Raw genomic sequence first — 24,979 nt, forward strand, 5'->3', positions numbered from 1 at the left:
CTCTTTTGTTAATTGTTGTAATTTTAGACTTGTGATACTCTCTAGTCCAGTGGTCCCCAACCTTTTTTGGGCCACGGACCAGTTTAATGTCAGAAAATATTTTCACAGACCGGCCTTTAGGGTGGACAGATAGATGCACAAAATAAAATTATGCGACCAGTGTAAAAACTGTGGTATTTTTAAATATAATTGTCAAACTTACGAAACAAGCATCAAGAGTGAGTCTTAGATGGATGTAACAGAGGGAATCTGGTCATTTAAAAAAAATAAAACATCGTTCAGACTTAAATATAAATAAAATGAAAATAATGTAAGTTACTTATTCTTTCTCTGCGGACCGGTACCAAATGGCCCATGGACCGGTACGGGTCCGCGGCCCGGGGGTTGGAGGCCACTGCTCTAGTCAATACAGGTTACTTTGGACAGAACTCTCAATTTATCTGAGAAAAAAAAATCCCAAAACTTTCAAATGATTTGTTAGACTACATTAACTTATTAAGTCAAAATAATTGATCTGATTACATTGGGAAATGCACTTAATATTTTTCCTTCTGTCTAGATTTTGCATTATTTATTTTTCTTCATCTCCTTCCCTGTCCTCAGAAACAGGTAAGAAAAGAAGTCCAGGAACCAATCCACCAGACGCTTTTGTTGACAGCACAGACTGCTTGCTGGGAACCCTTGTCTGAGGTCGGCCCGTTTTCTGTGTCCCGGCCCTTTGCGTTCCTTCTGTAGATTCCCAACTCCGATGGCAAGTGACCAGCTCAGAACCCAAGTCCCCAAGCTCATTAAAGAAAAGTGCTTGATCCGTTTCTTATTCAGTTGCCAAGCTCATTAGAAGTGCCCCAGGCTTAGCTGAGTTTACTCAATTTTTACTAGCTTTCCCCTTGGTTGTGATTAACTTTGGCACCATAATTGCTTACTTTGGAATCATGCAATGTTACACAATAGTTCGGCGACTGGCATTGCGTTATGGGGCAAGGATGCCGTGTCCCCCTGTGCATCAGGCACTTTCCATTTGTCCTCCCCACTGCCCTAAGAATTAGGTCCTCCTCCTTTCCCAATCTTACAGAACGAAGTGAATAGAAGTTTGCCCAATGTCCTGCAGAGTGTTCAAGGGCAGAGCCGAGACTGGGGCTGGGTCTGCAGGGCTCCCAGTCTGTGGTCTTCCCCACTGCGCGGACTGCTTACTCACATGGTGTCAAAAGCCCAGAGTAACTCTGAGGGGGCTTTTGGCCTCAGAAAGTAACTGTCCTTCTATCTCAGCATATACTTCTCATCATGCTAAGACACAGTCCTCGGTACAGTGTGTGATTACCAGAGAGGAGTTCACACAGAAAAACAGCAATGTGTGTGTCGGTAGGAAGGTGGTGGCTGGGGAAGAGATGGATGCAAGTCACCAAGGGCAGACCAGAGACTCTAACAGGTGATAGGGAGACATTGCAGCAGGAGGAGCTGCTGCTTTCCAAGAATCAGGGAAATGGGCTACTGGCGGTGAGCTCGTCTCTGTCTCTCCTGCGCACTCAGGCTTCCCGGGCACGCTACCACCACCACTGATGTAAAGGGCACCAGGCAGCCCAACCCCTAACGCAAGCCCCTGCTCCCTCTCCCACCAACCAGACGAACTGAACGGAGCACTTCAGTGCTCTTTCCACGAATGCAGATAACCTCACAATGGAAAAGCTTAGACATCAGTTTATTGCAGCAATGAGAACAATTAGACCAGAAGCATAATGACAGTTTTTTTTTCCTGCTAGAATGTGCCTTTCACCTTTGAACTGGTGAAACCAGAACAAGAGGGAGCCTTTCTGCAACATTGACTTTCCTGCATCAGCCATGGAGTGGAGAATGTTCTAGAGGAAAAGGGCAGTGTGTGCTGGAGAGTGGGTGTTCATCAGACATCCAGCAAATAGATTAATGATCAGTTTCTTATTGATTAATTAGTTAAGGACATGTAGTGTGAAAGAGATCGGGCCCTGTTTGGGATGACATATATTTGAAAATATTTATCAAATGCCTTTGTTGCTGTGAGTGGTGTTGGATGCCTGCCATTGGCAGTAATCTCTGAAGCTGTCATATGTGAACCTCCCAGCTCAACCCCTCTATGATTCTTAAAGAGAGGTATGCTTCAGGAGAGTTAAGAGTATGTTCTCGCATCTGTACACACATACACGAATAAGTCATTTATATATGTGTGTGTATGTATATACAGTATATGTTTACATATAGTTATAGTTGTAATTCACATCTAAATTTGGCTATTTCATAAGGTTCTTTTATTAAGATTTACAACCTTAATTGAATCTTTAAGATTCATTTTTGTGTATTGAAGTTTTCCTATTATAAAAAAGTTGTTTCACAAAGCCAAACACATTTGTATAGAGTTAAAATTAACTTCCTATGTCACCATTTGATTTTGTACAGGGTGTGTGGAGTTTCTCTGTGCAGCCTCTGTATGAAGGAGCCACACTGTGCTATAGATGGCTGACAAAGGGTTTTTATTTCCTGGGATCTGAGTTAGCCCTCTTTCCTCAGCTTTTACCAAACTTTTTTTTTTAACAAATTATATCAGCACAATGAAATGTAATTATGTGTTCTAATTTCAATCCCTTCCCAGAGTTTAATTCTAAAATTTGAGCACAACTAAGAATCATTTGGGGTACTTGTTAAAAATGCGGCCTAAGATATTCTGATTTGGTAAAGTCCAAGTAAGTGCCCAGTGTTCCTGTGTTTTGAAAGTGATGCCCAGGAAGAGCTTCGGTAGGGAGTTACTGGGCCACAATTTGAGAGATCATTGATCAGCTCTGAGCAATTATCAAAGGCAAGGACTTTATCTTATTCACCTCTTTGTATTTTTAGCACTTGGCACATGGTCTGGGACAGAGTACTGCTCATTATTTATTTGTAAAATGGATGGATGGGTAGATGGATGAATGAATGAAAAGAAGGATGAACAGATGGATGGATGGATGGATAGTTGAATAGATAGATGGATGGATGGATGGACAGATGGATAAATGGAAAGATGCACAAACATGTTAGTATAGTTAGTTGTAAATAAAGGAAGGAGGCAAATGGAATCAGACATTAAACCTAGTAAACTAGGGAGTGAAATCACATATTAAGATCAGACATTAAGCCTTATTCACTAGGAACCTACAGCATTCATAGGCTCCCCTGGAGACTGCTGCATTCTCTGTCCTTGGGGACCTAATCTCCAAAGCAGGCAGGAAAAATCTCCTAGGAAACAGCTGGCCCGGTACGAGAGTTACTGGGGGAAGAATGGGGGAAATTCCCCTGCTGGGAACATGCCCAGTAGAAGCCAAAATGGTGCAGGGGAGGTAAGCACATGTGTAGTAGAAACCAGATGATGTAGCCAAACTTTGGGACATGCACAGTAGGAGCTAAGATGGCAACCCTAAAGGGGAGGAGTCTCATCTGGGAAAAAGAACAGATTGGTTAGAGGGAGGGCCCAAAACATGCCTATGAAGGATTGGAAAAGAAATTGGTTAGTTTGAAAGAGTGCCTGTTGTTTCCCAAGCCTGAGATTATATAATCAAAACTTAACAAAGGCCTCTCTTGGTAGCATGTGTTCACCCTGTTCATTTGTGTGGACCCTCATGTGGGCCTGGGTATGGCAACATAGAGCTGGCCAGAATGCACCTGGGAACAGAGACTAAGCTAACCAGATAAAGACAGAGACTGAACTGGATTAAGCTTTGACATAGGCTGAACTGATGGCACAGGATGTCAACACTGGACCTTCTTCTGGGCTTGATACAGTGAGATGGTTGGAGATGAGACACTGGGAACCTGGGGGGCAGTATTTTATTTCTATTTCAGTAAATCTTACCTCTACACCTCATCCTCCCATTCGTGGACCACTGAAATGCTTTTCTTGTGATGACATTGAAGATCCCCATTTCCAGCAGAAACAAACTGATGGATGGATGGATGTCACGTTTGGACAAAGGGATGAATAAATAAGTGAATAAATGGATTCATTGAAACTAGTCTCTTTGCAAGTAGCTCTGATTGCTTGCAAGCCATTAGTTGAGCTACGAACAAATTTTGGCAGTCATTCATGTCATTTCTAAACCTTAAGAAACATTTTTATGTGTCTTAAATAAGAATAAATAAATTCCTGCCTAACTAAGAAGCGCTCTGTCACTTTTCTCAGATTTCAAAAGTCATCAAAACAAAATTTGCACATCCTGATTATCTCATTGTTTTTGCAACTAGCTTATTGCTTGGTTTATCCTGTTTTGTGCATACAAGTCAGAGATATGTTTGCATCACAAATAAACTGCCTTCCGAGTGCCTTCACATTGAATTTGGATTTGAATAGTGCTAAATCGGTCTTCACATTTGGTTGTTGTGGTTAATATGACCATTCATAGTGTGTTTCCATATATCTTCATAACAAATGTAAACATAATTAGCTCTTTTTCAAAAAGAATTTGGTTGCAAAGTCCAGTAATTTCTAAACGTGTCCTCCATTTTAAGACACTACAATATGCAAATATTCAAATTTATGGAATACATAAATTTAGCACCAATTCATTTCAAAATTAGTCTAAGCTGTACTATAGGCTTCACTTCTAGGGGCATTCAAATAATTGGATTCTGTAATGCATTTAAAATGTTATTTAATTTACACAACCCTCTGGGATGCAGTAGCACCTCCATTAAGGTGATCATTTCATTATCATGTAATAATATCTGGTCTGTCTCTCATGTTCTCTGTGAGTTTCTTAATAAGAGTTATAATGTTTATCCTTGTTTCCTCAGTGCCTTAAACACTTGGTGTCTAATGCATTTAAAATACAAGAGTGAATTCTAACACATGTTTGCATCCCTTGAGGTTCTTACTACATGTATAGAACCCCCTAAATATTTATTTATTTATTTATTTTTATTTATTTATTTTTTTTTGTATTTTTCTGAAGCTGGAAACGGGGAGAGACAGTCAGACAGACTCCCGCATGTGCCCGACTGGGATCCACCCGGCACACCCATTCGGGGCCACATGATTTGTTAACTATAGTTCTCATGTGGTCTCCAGCATTAAAATAAAAACTCCTTAATTTGGCTACTTAATTGTGTGGCAGAACATTTGTTTCCTCGCTTTCAGATATAACATTGTGATATATGGGTATTGCATAGCTGTGGAAGGGTAATGAAGGGTTTGAAGGTTCCTTGGATGTTTCTTCTTGTTATAAAATAAGAGTGACCTTTGCAACTCCATTTAGGTTCAGCTGCTTATGAATTACAAGGTGTTCCTTGTGGAAAGGCTATTTCTTGTAGTCTGCTCACCTTCAGAAGACCACATAGTTCTTCAGAGAAAAAAATTACACTTTTCTCTTCCGCTGAGGGCTGCCCATGTCAGGTGGAGTTTTGTTATTGTCCTTAGTGCTGGGAGGAATTACTGTCAGGATGTTTTAGCTCATTACTTCTATCTTCATCAGCTATTCCCAGTGGCAGTTGCTTCTGTGTTGCACATACCGCCCCTCTCTGCCATGTCTCCTTCTCCTGCTCCTCTTCCCAGGGAAGCAAGGTCAAGATGGCAGTAGAGTGGAACTGAGATACTGGACATCAGCAGTCAGGAGCAGGTGGAACTGGGTGATTGTAGAACGAATTCAAAGAAAGTCTCCTCCCCCTCTTCTGCTTTGTGAGTTTTATATATAACCAAGAATTGACTTTTACAAAGTCAGTTAGTTACTGGGAGAGATGTATAAAATACATCCAAACAGTCCATGTTTACAAGCATGTGGTATAGGCATGTGTCTATGTGTGTGTCTAGTGGTGTGTTTGTGTGTGTGTGTGTGGAATCTACAAATTAGATTCCAACACTTGGCCAAATAACCATGAATTGGGAAAGACACAATGTCCAGACTGATTTTCACTCAGGATTCAGGCTATCCCTACAAACTAACAGCACAGCTATGTCACTGAAGGGAAAGAACATGCAGACATGGCACCTGTGACAGGCGAATGAGGGGCTGTTGTGAATTGCCAGATGTTAGGCCGGTGGTCTGGTTTCTCTGATGCTATGGAGCCTGTGTGCAGGAGTAATTACTGCCCATCCCTGTCTTCCACCCTCTTCTCATCATTATCATGGTGGGGGGTGTAGAGGCTTAGAATGGAATCAATGTCACTGATTCTTTTGTTAAGTCATTCCAATTATCCATATCATTTTACTGTATTGATTTCACTATATTTAATTCCCATTTTCAACTACCAGGAAATGTTAAGGGAGTGAGTTAAAAAAATCTTCCAAGACAACCGGTCAGAGTATAATAGTGAGCCCTTATTCACAAAGGTGTGTAATCATAGAGTTTGTGTCCAAGGTCACTGTCCAGTCCCGATGTCTCCAGATTGTGTCAATTCCATGTGCTGTGCCACTATGCCCAAGTGGTTTTTGGTGGGACTGACATTTGCTCTGCATTGTCACTTAGTGTGGCCTTTTTGCTTTGCAAAGTTGAACGAGAATCGTCGCACACATTATCATGTCCTGAAACACAACCATCAATTTCAATGAGAAAAACTCAGTGAGGCAAGTCCACAGAAAGAAACGCTGAGGGAGAACCACCACTTCCAACTCATGACAATGTGGAAGTCATGTCTCTTTGCAGTCCTGCTGGCTGGTAAGTACTTAATTGAGGGCCGCTGTACAAGCCCAGCCCTTCATATTTAAATTCACTCAGTTAACCACCTCGAGCTGCAGAGTTTCAACTTACTGTTGCAGGTTCACTGCTTCTGGCCCCTAATAACTGCATCTCAGAGAAGCTCCCGCCTTATCATATCTCCATTTCAAATTTCTCTTCTAATCCCTGTCAGATGAAATGTTCTGTCTTAGCTAGTCCCTCTTTCTCTATATAAGGAACATACTGAAACAAGATCATCAGAATGATTTTGCCTAGAATGATGCAGAATTTTAAAAATTGTGTGAGTTTCCCATGTGGGATGGCTGTCATGAGCACTGGATGTGTTCCTTTAATGAGAGCCAGCCAGCAGCCCCAGCATCTGGGCTCCCAGAATTCCAGTGTGGGTGAACAGAGAAGGGTGCTGAGAGGTTTTGCAGATGGAGGAGGACAAATTGGCCCTCTTTTCTCCGCAGCCAGAGGTGCCAGGTAGTGGACAGGCTCTCTGCTCCCTTGCAGGATTCAGAGGCTGCTGCCACCTTGCTCACACTGGTGTCCACTTCAGTCCTAACTCGTCTCCACATGCCAGTCTCCAGCAGTCTCTGTGGGGCCCTGTGTTCTGGATTTGAAGCATTGTTTCTCTCCTGTGAGCCTTTCTGATTCTTGGTGGGATAGCTCACAGCGTTCATTGCCTGCCCCGCCCCTCTGTCCCGGCAGCCCTAACTCGAGCCTGGCCAGCTCGCAGCAGCGTCTCCAGAGCTAACATGCTCCCCTGCTGAAAAAGTGGATATGATTTTAGTCTGAAACAGTGACACTGCAGTCACAACTGCAAATTGTCTCCCTTACCTTCTACTGACTTGACTCTTAGAAGAAAAGTTAGAGGCCAGCCTTTTGGGTCACGTTTCTGCCAACTGTTACATTTGTGTTGCGTCCATCAGTTAGAGTTTGTGAAGCTGTTCTCACAGACTGAGGCCTGCATTTTTGCTATTCTCACTTTTCTGCCAGCCTCCCTCCTCCAATCTGCTTTGATTACAAAAGGGATTAAAACAAAGCAAAAATATCAGCCAGCCCCATTCAGATTGAATTTGTGCCAAATTTTAAAATAATTTCCAAGTCAATACTTCCACTAAGAAAGAGAGCTTTTCTAGCATTGAAATGCTGAGTGGGTACTGTTGGCACAGGCTGGCCTTGTCCTGCTGAGATGAAGAAAGTATTCGTCTATGATAGGCACCTACCACCTGAGATCATGTGCAGAGTTCAAAAAGTATTCCAGCAATAGACACAAAGGTTTGGAATGATCTACTCTTGGTATAAATTGTGTATTCCTTGGCTATTCTATGGCATCAGTTTTACTCTCTTGCATTCTGACATTGATTATTTCCTGAGAAAGCCAAGATGCTGACAGCCAAGTAAAAAGGGAAAGAATCATACATGTGATGGTTGGCTTTCATGTGTTCTATAGTGCCAAGCACATTGGTCTAGAATTAAATCAACATCACCCAGAAAAACACCTGTCTTATGGCATCACTTCCCACAGTTAAATGTGCCAGGATGTCTCATTTACTCATCAAAACAGCCCTCTGTTTTGGCCTCCCAAGTGAAGAAGAGTGATTCATCTGATTGGAGTCTCAGGGGCTGGTGTTCCTCCATTCTCTGTGGGATCCCAGACCTGCAGAGGTGGTGCCCGTGGTGCCCTGGGCCCGGGCGAGGCTGGAGGGAGAGGAGCCTGCCGTGCCTTGCTCTGCCTGTGGCTGGTGGGGACCTGGGGAAGTCGGCCTCAGTCAGGGCCCCACATGAGGAAGCCCGTCCTCCAGGCACTGGAGCCCAGTTCCAGCGTCTTTGTCAGTAACCAGCTGGCATTCTGACCCCTTCTACCTGCTCTGCCATCTCAGTTGGAAGAGAAGCTGACTGGGAAAAGAGGTGTTTTGTCATTATCCATCACCTCCTTTCTGTCCATTTATTATTCTGACTCTTCAGTTAGTTTTTTTTTAAACTCTCTGTCTCAACAACAAGAGTGTTGGTTGTGTCCACTGAGCTTCCACTGGAATGTGGGAAGAGAAGTTTAGCATTTTAAAAGGTGAGTGTGATTTAAAAAACGTTTTTGCAAACACGAGATTTCAGTTAGATGCATTCTCAGTGTAGGTCAGAATTTGGGTTTTCTTTGTTTTGTGGTTCGTGGGTCAGACAGAGAAGGGTGTCCGCCTGGCACCCAGACACAGGCTGCTGGTCTCCTTGGACTCTGACGTGCAGAGGAAAATTTTTGAGTGAAGATACTTCTAGAATTACTAGAAATGGAATCTACATAGAAGACATAAAGTTAGTTCAGGGCTTTTCTTACTGCAAAGTCATTGAAGAATTCTCATGAAAACCAAGTTTTGCAGGATGAAACTTCACGCCATGAAACCAGCACTGGTTCTCACAAGCCCTCTGTCCCTGGGCACGTCTCTCCCTCCCACAGGATCTGGGGCTGTTTCTATCAAATTAGGGGCTGTGTCAGTGGTTCTAAGGTGCTAAGATTGTCCGATTTACTGGCCAAGCCAAAAGACCAAGTCATGAGACAGTACACATAAGCATCAGGTCACCTACGCTCCCAGGTCATTACCTCGAGGTGCTCAGGCCTCTCCTTCTGTAGAGAAGTTGCCCATTTATAGGCCAGAAAACTCAGGGGTTTAGAGTGAGCTAGGTGCCCAAGGGCCCCCAGCTGTATGGAATGGAGCTGAATTTAAATTCAAGGCTACTGACCCCTCTGTGACTCTTGGTGTCAACAGGAAACTTCACACAGTTGTCCCCTGATGGACATGTATTAAAAAAATATTCTCTCATGCTTAGGGTTTATAGACTAACTTTTGTTCTGAAGGCTTCTGTTTTCGAGGATTTGTATAAACTCACAGTTCCACGGAGCACATCAATTTAGAAAAATGGATTTAAAAAATGTTTAATTGTGACGCTTATGTCACGAGCCGTTGTTGCATCTTCCATGCATCACTGAGTCCCACCAGGCACAGATGAGTGGTGACGAGACAGCGAGGGAGCGGGAGGGCAGATGGAGATCTTCAAACATGAGCTCACTGCTCTCCAAGCCCAGAGGATCTCCCCATCCTTGTGTGACAGGAGGGACAGTTACACCGTGAACCTAGGTTTCATTCCAACCCTGGGAGAACTCGGGTAGTCACTGCCTTTTACTTAAAAACATAGAGTCACATCAGAAGGGAGAAACTAGATCTGAACAGAGCTGAGTCCTTGCATTCCAGATTGCTCCCCAGAGTTGAGAGTGAAGCGGACGTTCATCACCTTGGGGGCTGCACATGTTTACGTAAACTGTGATGTTCAGCCAGTCTGTAATCCTTACAAAGAACCTCGGTGCCAAGGAGCAAAAGGCAAGAGAACAGGAGTGGGTTTTACCTCCCTCTCCTTCTGTGGACGCCACCACTCAGGAGGACGGGCCTCCAGGGACAGCACCAGTGAGCAAGCACATGGATCACCGTGTCACCACGGCTTTCTCCCGTCTGCTGCTGGCCTCGGTTTTTCCTTTGGTTTGGAAAACTAGATTGTAATAGAAAACACCACCGGAGTGAGAAAATACAAGCTCTAATTTTGGGCAAAATGCTACAGATTGCATGTCAACATGACGGTGTGTTTGTGTGTGTTACTCTTAAATGTTATCCAGTAAGTGGCTGCTAGCATATTGTGCCCATGTTGTATGTATCACGCAAGCATATGGGCCTCCTGCACTAGGTTTGATGTGGTTGGAGTGTGAGAGCTGGAAGTGAACATTCGCTCACAGTCCTGTTTTTTCAAGATGAGGAAACTGAGGCCCAGAGGAGCCTGAGGGCCTCTTTGTGCTGGCTAAGGGCAGTTCCCACCTCCCCAGCCAGTCTGAGCCCCACCTTGGTATCTTAGAGGTTACCTTCCCCATTTTCCCTGCCTCTCCTCTGAAATCTGGTGAGGCCGAGCTTGTCTGTCTGCCAGTTCCGCATGCCACACAGCCAGCACCCCTGGAGGGAGAGTGACGGACACTTACCGTGATTTCCCTGTGCCAAACGCTGTTATAAGCACTTTGTGTGTTCTAACCCATTTCATTCTCCCACCACTCTACAAAGTGGACACTTTTATGATCAACAAACTCTATAGATCAGGAAATTGAGGCACCGAGAGAGGAAGGGGAGAGGTCCCACAGTGAGCAAGGGCAAGTGGTTAGGCCGTGCTAACTCTCTCCTTCCAGGATCGCACTCACCTCCCTGACCAACGACGGGTGGTCTTTAACCTGTCACCTGCCCAAAACAGAAATGCCAACACTCAGGTTGCAAAGCCCAGGACACGATGCCCTTGCTCAGATCAATGCCCCTTCTCTGCTGGAGCCTGGGTAAAGCTGAAGGCACTTCCATCAGGCTCAGCACACAGTAAGCACGATATAAATGTCCACTGGCACAGTGCTTATATAAAACCACAGGCGTGCAGAGCATCAAATGCAGGGGTAAGTGAAAGCAGGTTTATAGTTGTTTGTACGGAAAAATATATAACACAAAAATAAACTTTCACATACACACAACTGTAAACCTATTTTTGCCCACCCCTGAGTACTGCTGGTATATGTGTACCAGGATGGCTAAAAATGGGACAGAATAAGCTCGGGGTAATTAAAAGTGAGTGTGAAGGGAGGTAGAGAGACAAAGAAAGAGAGGGACAGAGATTGAATATGGCTCGAGGGTGCTCAAGCCAAGGTTGGTTGCTCTGCATCGCTGTGAGGGACCACGGGGGTGGGAGTGGCTACGGAATCGTTTCTGATGGGAGGAACAGTCCTTACAGAGTTTCAAGCCTGTAAAGAATGAAAGCCCTCCTTAATGCTTCTGAAGGTATCAGCAATGCCTGCTTTACTCACATTGCCTCAGGAAGAGGTCCTGGGGTTTGGGGTGTGGGTAACCCATGTGGGCCTGGGGGAACAGAGCTCCAAATCCTGAGAAGACCCTGCACCCTGCAGAGCAAGCAGTGTCTCTCAGGCCCATAGGTGTCTCACTGGCAGCTGCCCGGGCCACTCTGATCCAGTGGCTGGAATTTGTGCAGCCTCATGGCCTAGCCCAGACACGGCCTCTGTATTGTGGCTGGCGGACGTACCGTACAATCCTGCTGCAGCCTGTGTCCTTCAGAGACCTCACTCCCTTTGCACCTGGGACAACCCCTGTGCCCCACAGTTCACTTGTCAGCTGTTTCCCAGGGAGCCCATGTGGGTAGAGACGGAGTTTGCCATGTGAAACCCAGGAGTGGCAGAGCCAAGGGGAGGCCAGGCTCTAATTCCCCCTCTTGGACCCAGTGTGCACTGACCGGCACGTATCATCGTATCATCCATATAGTTGGCGAAGCTGTAATGCTGCTCAGCCAGTCAGCAGTATGGGGAGCTCTCTGCTCCATTCTGGGATAGGGGTCTTTCCAGAGACAACCAGCTTCCTCATGGCACCTCTGGGATCCTGAGCGAGCAGAGGCCAGACACCAGATGCAAATAGACCAATGTGCCCCACAACCTATAACGACACAGAGGTCGCAGCTTGGCCAAGGAGCTGGAGTTTGCAAAGAGCGAGGCCCTTTCAAGATGTTGCAAATGGCAAGCTGGGAGTCCTTATTTCCCTGCATTTCTCCCCCATCTTTCACGGGCAGCCTGCATCGAGAGGCACCCTACTCTCTCTTGGCTGTCCTTTTAGCTTTCTCTGGCTCAGTTACATGCTGGCATTCTCCCATTGGCTGTCTCCTTTCCATGTAAGAATGTGTTTCTGGGGAAGAGGGACCTGGCCATCTCAATCAGGCCGGCCAAAGAAGGGCAGGCTCTCTGCTGACAGAGGTGGTCTCCCAGTGTGGGGGCCATTGGCACGCTCCCAGCCACTGGGGCTCCGAGGGGGGTCAGCCCACTGAAAGACCCCCTGAGAGGGAGAGTGTCCTAGATGTGTGTGCCCCCAGGTTGCCTCCTCCCTGAGTTTGGGGGCTCAGGACTTGCCCTGGGATATCCCTTACTATTCACGGGGCCAAGCTGTGGGATCTCTCAACATCAGTCAGTGCTTCCTGCTTCCTGTCTGGAATGAACAGCATGCGCCCTTGAGTCACTGTCATCATGCCCAATCCCACAGCACTGGGCTGATAAGTGTGTCCATTTCCTGAACAAGCCTGTGCAGGTAGTGGGGTCTGGCAGAAGCAGGCTGGTGTCGGAGGGCTCCCTCTTTGTTCTCCCAGCTCCACCACTCACCAGCTGGACACTGGGCAGAGGACTTAACTTTCCTGTGCCTCAGTGTGCTCACATGGCAAATGGAAACATGACTATTGCCACCTCCAAGGTGTTTATGAGGTTTGAAAGTGCTAGGGTATGCAAAACACCTAGAACAATACGGGGTCTCAGTGAGCCTGAGAACATTGGCTCTTTTTTTTTTTTTTCTGAAGCTGGAAACTGGGAGAGACAGTCAGACAGACTCCCACATGCGCTCGACCGGGATCCACCCGGCACGCCCCTGGTGGGCGTTGCTCTGCCGCGACCAGATCCACTCTAGCGCCTGGGGCAGAGGCCAAGGAGCCATCCCCAGTGCCTGGGCCATCTTTGCTCCAATGGAGCTTTGGCTGCGGGAGGGGAAGAGAGAGACAGAGAGGAAGGAGGGGGGGGGAGAAGCAAATGGGCGCCTCTCCTATGTGCCCTGGCCGGGAATCGAACCCGGGTCCCCCGCACGCCAGGCCGACGCTCTACCGCTGAGCCAACTGGCCAGGGCCGAACATTGGCTCTTAATAAAATCTCCTTACAGTAGTCCTCATAACCCGTGAATCATGGCTAGAGAATGAGAGAGGTGGGGAAACTCGCTTTATAGACTCTGCTTAAGTAATATTAACTATATTTGAAAATGCCAAACACAGAACTGGGAACACATAAACTTAAATACATATTTAGCTCTTCTTACCAAAACTGTACAAACTTGTAGTAGGAAGTCAGATGGAGGCTGCTCTATAGATGTATATGGTGCATTGTACATAGAGATATGTTTATTTACAAATGCATTTTGTATATACATTGTATAAATGTGTATTATATATTATATTACATTTTGTATAAATGTATTGTTAAGCATCTATAAAGCCTTGAAAACTCTCATTGAGGAGGAATTTTAGATGATATTTATACATGTAATGACAATGAAGTGACTGTCACTATAGTTTTGGCCCTCAGTGCCTCTCCTGAGGAAACAGGGACAGAGTGAAGGTCTGCCTGAGCAAGGAGAGATGCTGAGACGTCGGCTGCTGTTCCAGGGTGTCCTGGGCAAACCAGCAGGGACAGTGTGAGGTCAAGTACATGTGACTTTCACATTGAATCATTTTTAAATGAAGCTTATTTAAAATGTGAGGCCCCTCCACTGCTAATCTGTTACAGCAATATTAATTAACAGTCCTGCTTTACAGCAGTTAGGGTGCTACGTCTACTGAGTGAGATAGACTAGCGGGATTAGATTATGTGATTAGAAAGATAGTTTGTAAAGTGACCAGAGGCAGCCAGGTCACCTTGGTGTTTGGGAGAAGGAAGCCAAATTTTTGCAGGCATTTTGTTAATGCCTGCAACCCAGTTGTCGCGAATGGAGGGAGAGCTAGTCCTCCATCTAACTCTGTAGCTAATTCTGGGGCAGACTCCATGAAATGGGGCCGTGTGCATGAGTTCTTATCCAAATTTACTATAAAATGCTGACACTTAAAGAATTGTTTCTTGCCCTGGCTGGTTTGCTCAGTGGATAGAATGTCAGCCCGGCATGTGGATGTGTTAGGTTTGATCCCTAGTCAGGGCACACAGGAGAAGTGTCCATCTGCGTCTCTCTCCCTCCCTCTTCCCTTCTCCCTCTTTCCCCTTCTTGCAAGTCAGTGGCTCGATCGGTTTGAGCATCAGCCCCAGATGGGGATTGTTGGGTAGATCCTGGTCGGGGCACATGTGGGAGTCTGTCTCTCTATCTCCCTTCCTCTCACTTAAAAAAAATGTTTCTTTAATATGAGTTATGTATTCCTGAGATTTCTGTCCCTCCTAGCAAAAACAGGGGTGATGCTTCACAATGTTACCCCCATTTTAGAATTAGTATGACTTTTTCTCACTTTTTTTATTTCTATCACATGTACATTATTGTCCTCAGTGACCTGTTTCTATGGGAAGGAAATGCTGAAAGACATGCCTTTCTGGTTGACTTTAATGATTTTATAAATTAAACTTTTTTTTTTTTTTTTGCTGGGGGTGGGACATGAAGATGAAAAGAGATGTAAATTGTGTGATTTTTTAATTATTATTTTTTAAGATGATGTTTCCAGGAAATGGGTATCTATAATCTGACATGGTTTTATTATTACTTCCAAGTATCTCATTAACCTAGAGGAATCTGTACCAGGAAGATGTACCAGCTGCAGATGAAGAAAATAGACAAGGAATTGGGCCCAGCTACGTCCTGGTGCACCGGCTTCCTTGTCGCCTGGTGGTTGCTGAATGCCCGCCGTGGGCCTGGGAGAGCGTGCAGACCCTGCTCATTTAGGTCTGTACTGTGGTTTAAAACTTTTTGTGTGTGTGTGTGTGTGACAGAGAGAGTGAGAGAGAGAGAGACAGAGACAGACAGACAGGAATGGAAAGAGATGAGAAGTATCAATTCTTCATTCATTGAGGCACCTTAGTTGTTCATTGATTACTTTCCCATTTGTGCCTTGATGGGGGGGGAGCTACAGCAGAGCGAGTGACCCCTTGCTCAAACCAATGACCATGGTCTTAAGCCAGTGGCCATGGGGTCAATGTCTATGATCCCACATTCAAGCCAGTGACCCCTTGTTAAGCTGGTGAGCCTGCGCTCAAGCCAGTGACCTCGGGGTTTCGAACCTGGGTCCTCTGCATCCCAGTCCAATGCTCTATCTACTGTGCCACCACCTGGTCACGCTGTGGTTTAAAACATTTAATGAAGTCCTGGTCTCGGCCTTCTGACTAAGAGACCTGAAGTCATATCTCATGAAATTGAAGAATCAGAACTAGCCTCATTCTGAGAAATAAAATGGTGAGGCTCAGATCCTGGAGAAATCAACCCCTGTGATCTTCATCTTTATTAAGAATATTAGTCTTCAGGACTTATTCTTTCAAAATCGAGGTGGAAACAAGCCTACACTTCTTGACCCTACGGTTGGAAAATGATGTGTATGTTACTTAGGAGGAGGATGCTTCACTCTCTCCATAAAGGTGAGAATTGGATGGTGGGTGCAGTGACACCAGCCTCTTTACCTGCGGGGCATTGGGGGTGATGCTTAGTCAGGACTGTCTTGATGATGAGTAAGCACCCAATCCGCTCTGCTTGTCCCGCCATGATCCTGCTCCCCAGGCCGTGGCTGAGAGCCCTGATGAAGTTCCAAGGTCAGGTTACTTGGCAGTGCAGTTGCCAGACCCACCTTCGTGTGAATTAGTGCGTGTTCCTGCCCCTCTCTTCAGCCCCTATTGCATTTCATGCAGTGGGGCTCAAGGCGGCATTTTGAACACCCTCCTCACATGACCCTCTGCATGGTCACATTTGAAATTTCTTTTACTGACTATTACTCAAAGAGTTAATGTTACCCCCCCCCCTTTTTTTTCAAAAGAAGGTAATATTACTTAATTTCATTAATTACTTAAAAAGCTCCCCACAAAGGCTGGTTCTGAAGCTTCATTCATACAAGACTGAGCCTTTGGTTAAAGCATGGAACAAAGATGCATTTGCTCTGTACAAGTGTGACCCAGCATGGGTGTTTTAGGACCAGACTCTTGGCTTGTTGTCCCCCGTGTAGGATGGGATCCAAGACTTTGGGCAAAGAACATTAAATATTGTTGCTGCTGTCCAAGTTCCAGATGTTGTGTCTGTCTAGCACCAACTAGCCTGCCTTCCCTTGGGGTGGACTTGGGGAGGGTCCTTAGAAGTCAGCGGCTGCGGACCTGCCTTTCTGGTAGCATGGGCGGTGGCTCTGGGAACCTGGCTGCACTGGGGTGCCTGACATGCAGCCCTGAGCAGGTACTAATAGTGCAGTTAGCCAGGACAATAAAGGGTTCACCGCTGGGGACTTGGAGCTCAGGATCATCGTGCCAGCAGGACCAGCTTTCTGCTATATAGAGAAAGCGTTGGGTCAAGCAGAAGAGCAAAATAGCATTTACAGAGACTCTTGGAATCTTTTTTTTTTTTTTTAAGATCAGTCCTTGCATTCAGACCATGTCCAAGTCAGGATTCAAATTTAATGAAGCTGCCTGGGTCCTGGGTCCTCCGACCAGCTCAGCCCCGCCCGGCCTGGGGGATGGGCTGAGGGGATGGTAACGAGCCTCAAGACGGCAGTGCCTGGGCCGTGATGGATTGCCCGCAGCCTTCACACTGCTCTGCGCCCTCCATCATCTCGTCGGGGTGGTTAGCGGACTGTCAAAGAAAAATAATTTAGCGGCCGTGGCTTTAACTGATGTGCTGCATTCTAGGGTCAAACGACTGTTACGAAGCAGTGGTGCTGCCTGGTCCCTCCACGGTGTGAGCTCAGGAGTGACAGGGTGACAACATGAGAGCAAACGCATCTCAGCCGCAGCTCCCTGACATCCTTCAACACTCATTTGGGGCGGGGCGGACCGGGAGCGGCTGCAGGCGGGAAATAACATTTCTTACTGAACAAGAAGCACAGGGCCAGTGAGGGCCTTGGTGGGGTGGCCATGCCTGGAAATCACAGGCTGAACGAGCAGGGGACACACTGCCCCCAGCTGTGCAGGGGGACCTTCTTGGGAAGGTAGTGAGAAGACAGAGGCTTGTGGAGGCCATGGGCCAGCTGGGGCTCCTTCACTTTGAAGTGGAGACAGTGACTTTTTGGGTGTGGTTGGCAGGTTTAAGCTGCAGATACCAGGGAAACAGGATCAGAAGGGAAAAAAGAGAAAACAAAATGAAATAGAGGTTCCAGGAGAGAGAAACGAGGTTGCAGACTTCTGACAGGAGGTGCTCAGGGGCTTCTTGGCCCTGAACTTCTTGCAAGCACCCTGTTTCTACCTGGACTGTGTATTATTTGAACGCGGGTTGAAAGACAAGATGAATGGAGATTATGGTCTAAACCTCTTCAACTGTTCCTGAGAACACTCAATAAATACGTGAAAGTAAATGAAGGCCTTAGGGGCAAAGATAGCAGGAGAAACAGCTGTCCCTCTGTTGGGGTTTTTTGTTGGATGGTCTCTCTACCTCGCTTGGTGGAGCTGTGAGGAATGGACCTCCATCTGCTAAATATTTATTGAGCATTGTGATTTAGCACGAGGCGTCTGTCCTTGTGTGTTAGGTTCGGTTGCTGCGGCATATCCTTTGTGCTCCCTAAGGTTTGGGTGGCACCCTGTCTCCTTCCACAGATGTGTGCCCCCTAAAGGCAGCAGCGGGTTCTGACTTAGGAGTTGTGATGGGGTCACAACAGCCATGGTAGCAACAACTCAGAGTTACTGGGTACTTACAGCGTGGCTCTGCACTGAGCTAAGTGCTTTTGAACTATGTAAAGTATTCCTCCCCATGTCGGATGCCAAAGTGAATCAAGATACATTCCTGCATCTAATACATTAGTGATGCCTACAGATAATTCTGAAAATGCTAAAACAAAAGGAAATTTGCATAAACAAATGGTTATAAGACTTGGAAAGACAAGGTTGTTTTGTAATGGGATAAGAATAGTTCCTGACTCATGGATGGTGCTGTGAAAGTATTTCTCGAATGAGCAAAGGTGAACCAGCGTGGGGAAGCAGACTGGTTACTGGTTTGAAAAGGCTGAAGAGACGATGGTGACACCAGGTAAGTTCCAGCTCTGTCCTTGTTCCAAGCCCTCTGCTTTCAGCCGAGGTTTGAACCCTCAGACCCCACCCTCCCTTAGTGTGATGGATTCTGGTGTTCAGGCTGCCGTACAGCCACCTGCCCTGGTTTGGAATCACTGAGACGAGACGATTCATACTCACTTCACTTCCTCCAGCCTCCCTAGCAAGAAACTCCACCCAAACTGCTGCCTAATGTGCATTTTCATCTCCTGCTAGTCCTCCAGATGCAGAACGCTCAGCAACCAAGTCACTGAGGGGCACAGCCGATGATGCCAGCTATCTCAGCTGTCCTTCCCTGTCCTCCTGTCTGGTGATGGCCCTGCACTCACCCTCTCCTGTTTCCTGTCACTGGTGTCGTCACAGACATCACCTGTCTTCACTCTTCCCCAGTCACCTCTGCTAGGGTTCAATGTTAACATTCTTTCTTTACGTGCACACGATTCTCCCTCCCAATGTCTGACGGTTGCTCTAATGGTGAGGTTGGGGTGGGGCTGAGCCGGCTGTTCTGGGAGGGGTGTGTAGGGGTGCTCTCTACTTACAGTGACTGGAGCAGGGGGCTGGCCTGCTGCCCGTCCCAGCTCATGGTCTCCTAGCATCCGGGAGATGCCATCTGCCAGGAGCTACCTGAGAATTCTCACCTGGGGCAGGAGGTGACTTTTACCCCTGCTGGGCGTGTGGCCGGGCAGCCGGATGTCGAAGAGGGCCTGCAGGGCCGCCTGTGCCGCCTGGCCCTTGGCCAGCTTCTTGCTGCGTCCCGTGCCTTCGAACGTCCTGCCGTCCACGCTCACGGCCATGACGAAGCTGCGGGGCCGCTGCCTGTCGGCCGGCTCCGCGAGGCACACGTAGCGCAGGCCGGCGCGCAGCTGGTTCAGCACCACCACCGGGTTCCTCTCGCCCGGGGCCACCAGGTCCAGGGTGTGGTGCAGCAGCCGTCGCCGCCGGCACGCCGGGGACAGCCGCTCGGGCTCGGCGGGGCGGCGGCCGGGGAAGGCCGCGCTGGGCGCCGCGGGCTCGAACTGCTTGAACAGCGTGTCGGGGAAGTCGGCCTGGTCGGAGGTGAAGTCTGTGCAGGGGCTGGCGCCGTTGCCCATGGCCAGGTGCGCCTGGCAAGCATTAGGGAACTGCACAAAGGAGCGCAGGGCCAGCTCAGCTGCCCTCATCTTGGCCTTCTTCTTGGTGGGCCCTGTGCCTTCGAACGTGAGCCCATTCACCTCCACGGCCACAGCGAAGACGGGTGCGTGCACCGGGCCGGTCTGAGACACCATTCGGTACTGCAGGCCGGGCCGCAGCTCATGCAGCTGGACCAGCGCGTTCTTGGGCGTCATGGACCATGACAGCGTCTTCCAGATCAGCTGCAATTTGCAGAAGTGGCCGCTGTTGCCCTCCTCCAGAGGCCTTTTCCTCTTCATGCCAGGTGCACTGCCTCGGGCTCTGTCACCAGCAGGCAGTGGCCGTGCCTCCAGGTTGCTCACATTGCGGTTCTCCTTCACGTCTGCGCTGCTGGTACCTGGAGGTGAGAACAGACAGTGGTGACCCCGGGCTCTCAGCTCACCTGATAGACACCCTGCTGATGACTATACTGTGCACATGAGCTCAGCCGTCAGCCTCTGAGAGGCACTGTCCTGCCGGCATCCACTGGATGGAGGCTTCTGGGGACATGCTAAATGGCATCCTCTTTTTTCTAGGCTGACAGGAGTTACTGAGCATCTCTGAAAGGGGGCTGGCTGCCCAGGAGGAGGAAGGACATGCAGCTCTGAGCAGTTCCTGCATTTCTGAGAATGTGGAGTGTGGACATGCTGAGCCTGATTTGCGTACAGTGGCTCTTACCTGCTTCTCTGAGTGTGGCTGAGATGTCGTGGGGCTGAGGTCAACTGAGCAAGAGGCCCTTGTCCCTCGCTCCCAGAGCCTCCCCCAAACCAAACCACATGTGGGTCTTTCTTTCCTTCTATCAGCTTCAGGAAATGCTGAGGGCCACACAGGCCTTCCTTGTAGTGTGGTCTGGTAAGAGAATTGTGGTACGATCGTAGGATGGAATGCTCGATAGCCCTCATGGTTAATGAACCAGGTCTACAGGCTTCACTGTGTAGAGGAATCTCAAAAGTATAATGTTGCGTGATAAATGCAACTTGCAAAGTAATATATAGACTGTGATGTCATTAATATAAATTATAAAAATGGAGGCATTGCATGCTGTTTGTGTGATCAGACATGATAGTAAAGCTCAAATGTTAACCTTCCTGGGAGACAAAGAGGAAATGGAATGGGGGCCCAGATGGGAGCTTCATTTGTGTCTGTGATGTTTTATTTATTTTGCAAAACATGATACGCTTTAAATTTAGCAAAGTCATCATTTGCTAACTAGAGGTGGTGGATGTATGCAATGATTTAACTTTTCTAGACAGGCTGTCTTGAACCATTCTTCGCAAATGAAGCTGTTCTGTTTAGAAAACCTCAGCTAGGACAGTCACAGAACTGCAAGAGCAGAGTCTTGTTGCTTCCTGGAGAAGACGCTCTGGAACGCTAACCCCCCAGTTTCTTACAAAACACTCCAGAAAGACTGTGTGCGTCGTGCTGTTCCCTGTCACTGAGCCCCACTCACACATTCCCCGTGGCATCTTTCTTATTCCTCACATCTCTCCGGGGGTGGGGGGTGACGGCACCATTTTCTAGGAGGGGAAACTAAGGCTCAAAGAGATGGAGCTGCAGTTGGACTACTGGTCAAGATGTGATTTTCCCCTGAGAGTGTCTTGTTGCTGTGAAGGTGAGTTTATGGGCACAGAACAATGCCACCGTTCCTTGCCCGTTTCACAGGACTGCCCTTCTTTGGGAGAGAATGAGGCGCTGAGAGTTCAGAATGCACCATGTGTGTGGGTGGACGTGTGAGGTGAGGTGGCAGGGCTCAGGCCACACACAGGTGGCCCCTCATACCCTTTGATTTTTTCCGTGGGAACCAGGATCTCAAGAGCTCGGGTTGGCTGTGCAGCAGGTTGTGAACGAGTTTTCTCTTGTGAAGCAAGTGGAAACTAGAGGTGATTTTTACAGCCAGCCTGCAGCTTATAAATAGATGCTGAGAACTTTCCCCTCAGCCTGCCCGGAGCCAAGCTTCCTTGCGACCCCCTGGCCCAGTGGCCTCATCTTCTTGCATCGCTGCCTACCGGAGAATGGTAATGAGGAAACGCACCCTCTCAGGCCCAGAAGCGCCTGGGCCCTCGGGTGCCTTGGGGAGGTGCCCTCGCACTGGACAGGGCTTCTCTCTGGGTTCCAGGGCTGCGTGTTCTCCCTGCTCAGGGGGTCTCGGTGACGCCTCCCGCTGCTATCCCCATCAGTCCCCTGGCGGTGTTCCCACTGGTCGTGAGAGTATCCATTTTGAAGCTGCTGTTTGCTGAAACTGTTCATGTGCTCTGTTCTCCTGATTGTGAGGCAGCTCTGTTAATATTTTCTCTGGGGGTTTGCGTCTGTAAAATGTTCGGTCTGCAGAGGTAATTTTGTTCAAAGGAGTGAACTTGAGCATTTTATAAGTTAGAGGTGGATGGTATCACTTACAGACTATTTTGTAGGAATAATTATGTCCCAGTATTGAGTGCTGACTTTCAGCTCCTCTGTGAGTCATTATGCATCTGGGTTCACAGAGCCAGGGGCTTCGCCATGTGGGGTATTTCAGGCCGAGGGCAGTAGATTGGATTAACTACGCAGTTTCTCAAATTGAATGTAAAGATGGAAAAAAATAACCTGGCCTAAAGGCTCCAAGCAGATTGCCTGGAAACTTGCTAGGTGCTCTAATTTCTTATTGATTTCTCACAATGTGGGGATCGAGGGAGCCTGTGCCTGTGATTAAAGTGACCGGCATATCAGATGACCTCTGCTCCCTTTTCAGGTAGGAAGGTTTATCTTGGAGCAACAGCCCTCACGGTCCAAAACTTCCCTTCCACCTGCACTGAGATTGCCTCCAGGCTCTGCTCTCTCACGACACTCAATATCCAATGACAACAGTCATTATTAGTTTTCCATGGCATAGACACGATGATCATCAGATTGTGGCATGAAGAGTTCTCCCAATGTAATCAATATCTAATAACTGATAAAAATGCAGACCTGGGGGCTCTATCCTGGATACACTAGCTGAAATCTCTGGGACAATGCTACTCACTGGCTTTTTTTTTTTTTTTTTTTTTGTAATTTTCTGAAGCTGAAAACGGGGAGAGACAGTCAGACAGACTCCTGCATGCGCCCGACCGGGATCCACCCGGCACGCCCACCAGGGGCGACGCTCTGCCCACCAGGGGGCGATGCTCTGCTCCTCCGGGGCGTCGCTCTGCCGTGACCAGAGCCACTCTAGCGCCTGGGGCAGAGGCCAAGGAGCCATCCCCAGCGCCCGGGCCATCTTTGCTCCAATGGAGCCTTGGCTGTGGGAGGGGAAGAGAGAGACAGAGAGGAAGGAGGGGAGGGGGTGGAGAAGCAAATGGGCGCTTCTCCTATGTGCCCTGGCCGGGAATCGAACCCGGGTCCCCCGCACGCAAGGCCGATGCTCTACCGCCGAGCCAACCGGCCAGGGCTACTCACTGGCTTTTGCAAATGAGCAGGTTAGGAGTTCAGCTCCCTTCAACACAGCCTGTAGGCTTGTTTTCCTGAGTCTGAGGAAGACTGAGAGGGGCAGCGCTCACTCTGCGGGCTCAGGGGTCAAGGAAATGAGAGATGAAAGTCCTCTTTGTCCTTTATGTAGGTGTGACCTTGGGCAAGTCCCTCAATCTGCCCAAGCTCTATTTACTTCAGATGGAAAATGTGGGTTTTAATAACGCTTGTCTAATAAGGTTATTATGAGGTTGAAACTAAAGGAACACATGCAATAGGCTTAGCAAAAGCCCTGACATATAGGAAAGTCTATATGCTTTACAAAGAGTGTCATTTCCTCTTTACTGGTAGGAGATACATCCTAAAAACTCCATCGGATGCCTCAAACCACTAATAATACCAAACCTTATATATATTATGTTTTTTCTTATACGTACATAACTATGATAAAGTTTAATTTACAAATTAGGCACAGTATGAGATTAACAACAATAATAAAACAGAGCAATTATAATAATACACTGTAATAAACATTAAGTGAATGTGGTTTTCTCTCTCTGATAGTTTAATCTGATAACTAAGTGACTATCGACCATTTTGGGTAGAAAGAATGGAATTTTGTATAGTCCTGGCTGGGGTTAAACTATTATTTTCCAGGTGAAATACACCTTTAAGAATTAAGTTCAGTTACTGGGCTGTGTTTGTGTGGCAGCTGCCTCCTTCCACCGCTGGGCAAGGTCCGGCTGTCCTATCACTGTGGTAGTCTCCCCACGTGAGTGCAGGCACTGTGTGTTAAGTATGAGCTTCTGCCTCCTCCACGTCCCGGTCCCCAGGGCAGAGTCTGCCTGGCTATTATGTAGCCCAAGTTCTTGCAGTAGCTGAGTTGCTGGGAACATTTCATCACACTGCATTGCTAATAATGCTGCTGCTGTGTCTTCAGGTCAGAGGGCAGCCTCTGACCCACCCTGTCCTAACTAGGCAGGGCCAGCCGACAGCAACAAGGTGGGTGGCCTGTTCCTTATTTATGCAGGAAGAAGGTCCTCATGCTTTGAAAGTAAGAAGATGCGTGAAAAAGAGGTGGCTGTGGTGGCCAGTGAGGCAGACCTGGTGACTTGGAGTGTGGAGTGCAAGGTCCTGACTATGCAGGTTGTGCACCGGCCTGCCGCTGGTGACTCTGGGCCCAGGCTCTGCAGGAGGAGAAGATGACCTCCTTTCAAGATTTGTCTCATGAGGTCTGGGAGCTGAGCCTGCCACGCATCTCAGTGTGGCGGGTGGCTGCCCTCCCTCCAGACCCCACACAAAGAGTGTGGACTGGGGTTAGGCATCTCAGCCTTTCCTTATGTGACACCTTTGGGTCAGTGACAAAAAAGAGGTGATGGGGCTGGGACCAATGACAATTCCCCCCAGTGTTTGAAGAAAAAAGTTTTTAGGGTTACCAGCTTAGACACAAAGTCTTATAAAAGTGGCGCCGTCTGGTTGACTGTTAGCTAGAACCCAGCCTGCTGATGGCTGGCGTCCAGGGCTGGGCTCATGGGCACTGTCCTCTCGCAGGCTGAGTCTCTGTCTGGCGATCCCTGACCCCAGTTCAGCCCTGGACATTGGAGCTCAGCTCCAGGGAAGGAGCAGAGGTGAGTGACGGGGCTGGGGCTGCAGGGCATGTAGGAGACAGATGGTCCTGAACGGTGGAACTTCATCTTAAATCAACCCAGACACCTTTGCTCCATAGTTTATAGATACAAACAGGAGACTTCGAAGCAAGGACACACTTGCCTCTACCACCTACCCTTCTTCCCTGCATATGTGTGTGTACACACATGCACACATAGTGAATACCCATCACACACCATACTACACACACATATCACACACAGCACATACATAACCTAAACACAGACACATGGATACATACCACATATCTTTTACACATATATCACACACAACACACATAGACACACAT

At 47.7% G+C, this 24,979-nt stretch overlaps 1 protein-coding gene and 1 non-coding gene across 3 annotated transcripts in view; both read right to left on the reverse strand.

The window, feature by feature from the left end:
- The window catches only part of ADARB2 (adenosine deaminase RNA specific B2 (inactive)), a 472,028-nt gene that overhangs the window by 138,467 nt on the left and 308,582 nt on the right, over positions 1 to 24,979 (reverse strand). For both annotated transcript variants that reach the window (XM_066385234.1, XM_066385233.1), the window contains one exon: positions 19,092 to 19,960. In XM_066385234.1, the coding sequence (XP_066241331.1) occupies positions 19,092 to 19,960 (869 nt within the window). The remainder of the gene's footprint in view (positions 1 to 19,091; positions 19,961 to 24,979) is intronic.
- Positions 22,931 to 23,006, reverse strand: TRNAA-UGC (transfer RNA alanine (anticodon UGC)). Its single transcript has one exon. It is a non-coding gene; the product is annotated as a tRNA-Ala (tRNA).

This window comes from Saccopteryx leptura, chromosome 5 (assembly GCF_036850995.1).
Source record: "Saccopteryx leptura isolate mSacLep1 chromosome 5, mSacLep1_pri_phased_curated, whole genome shotgun sequence".
Lineage (NCBI taxonomy): Eukaryota > Metazoa > Chordata > Mammalia > Chiroptera > Emballonuridae > Saccopteryx > Saccopteryx leptura.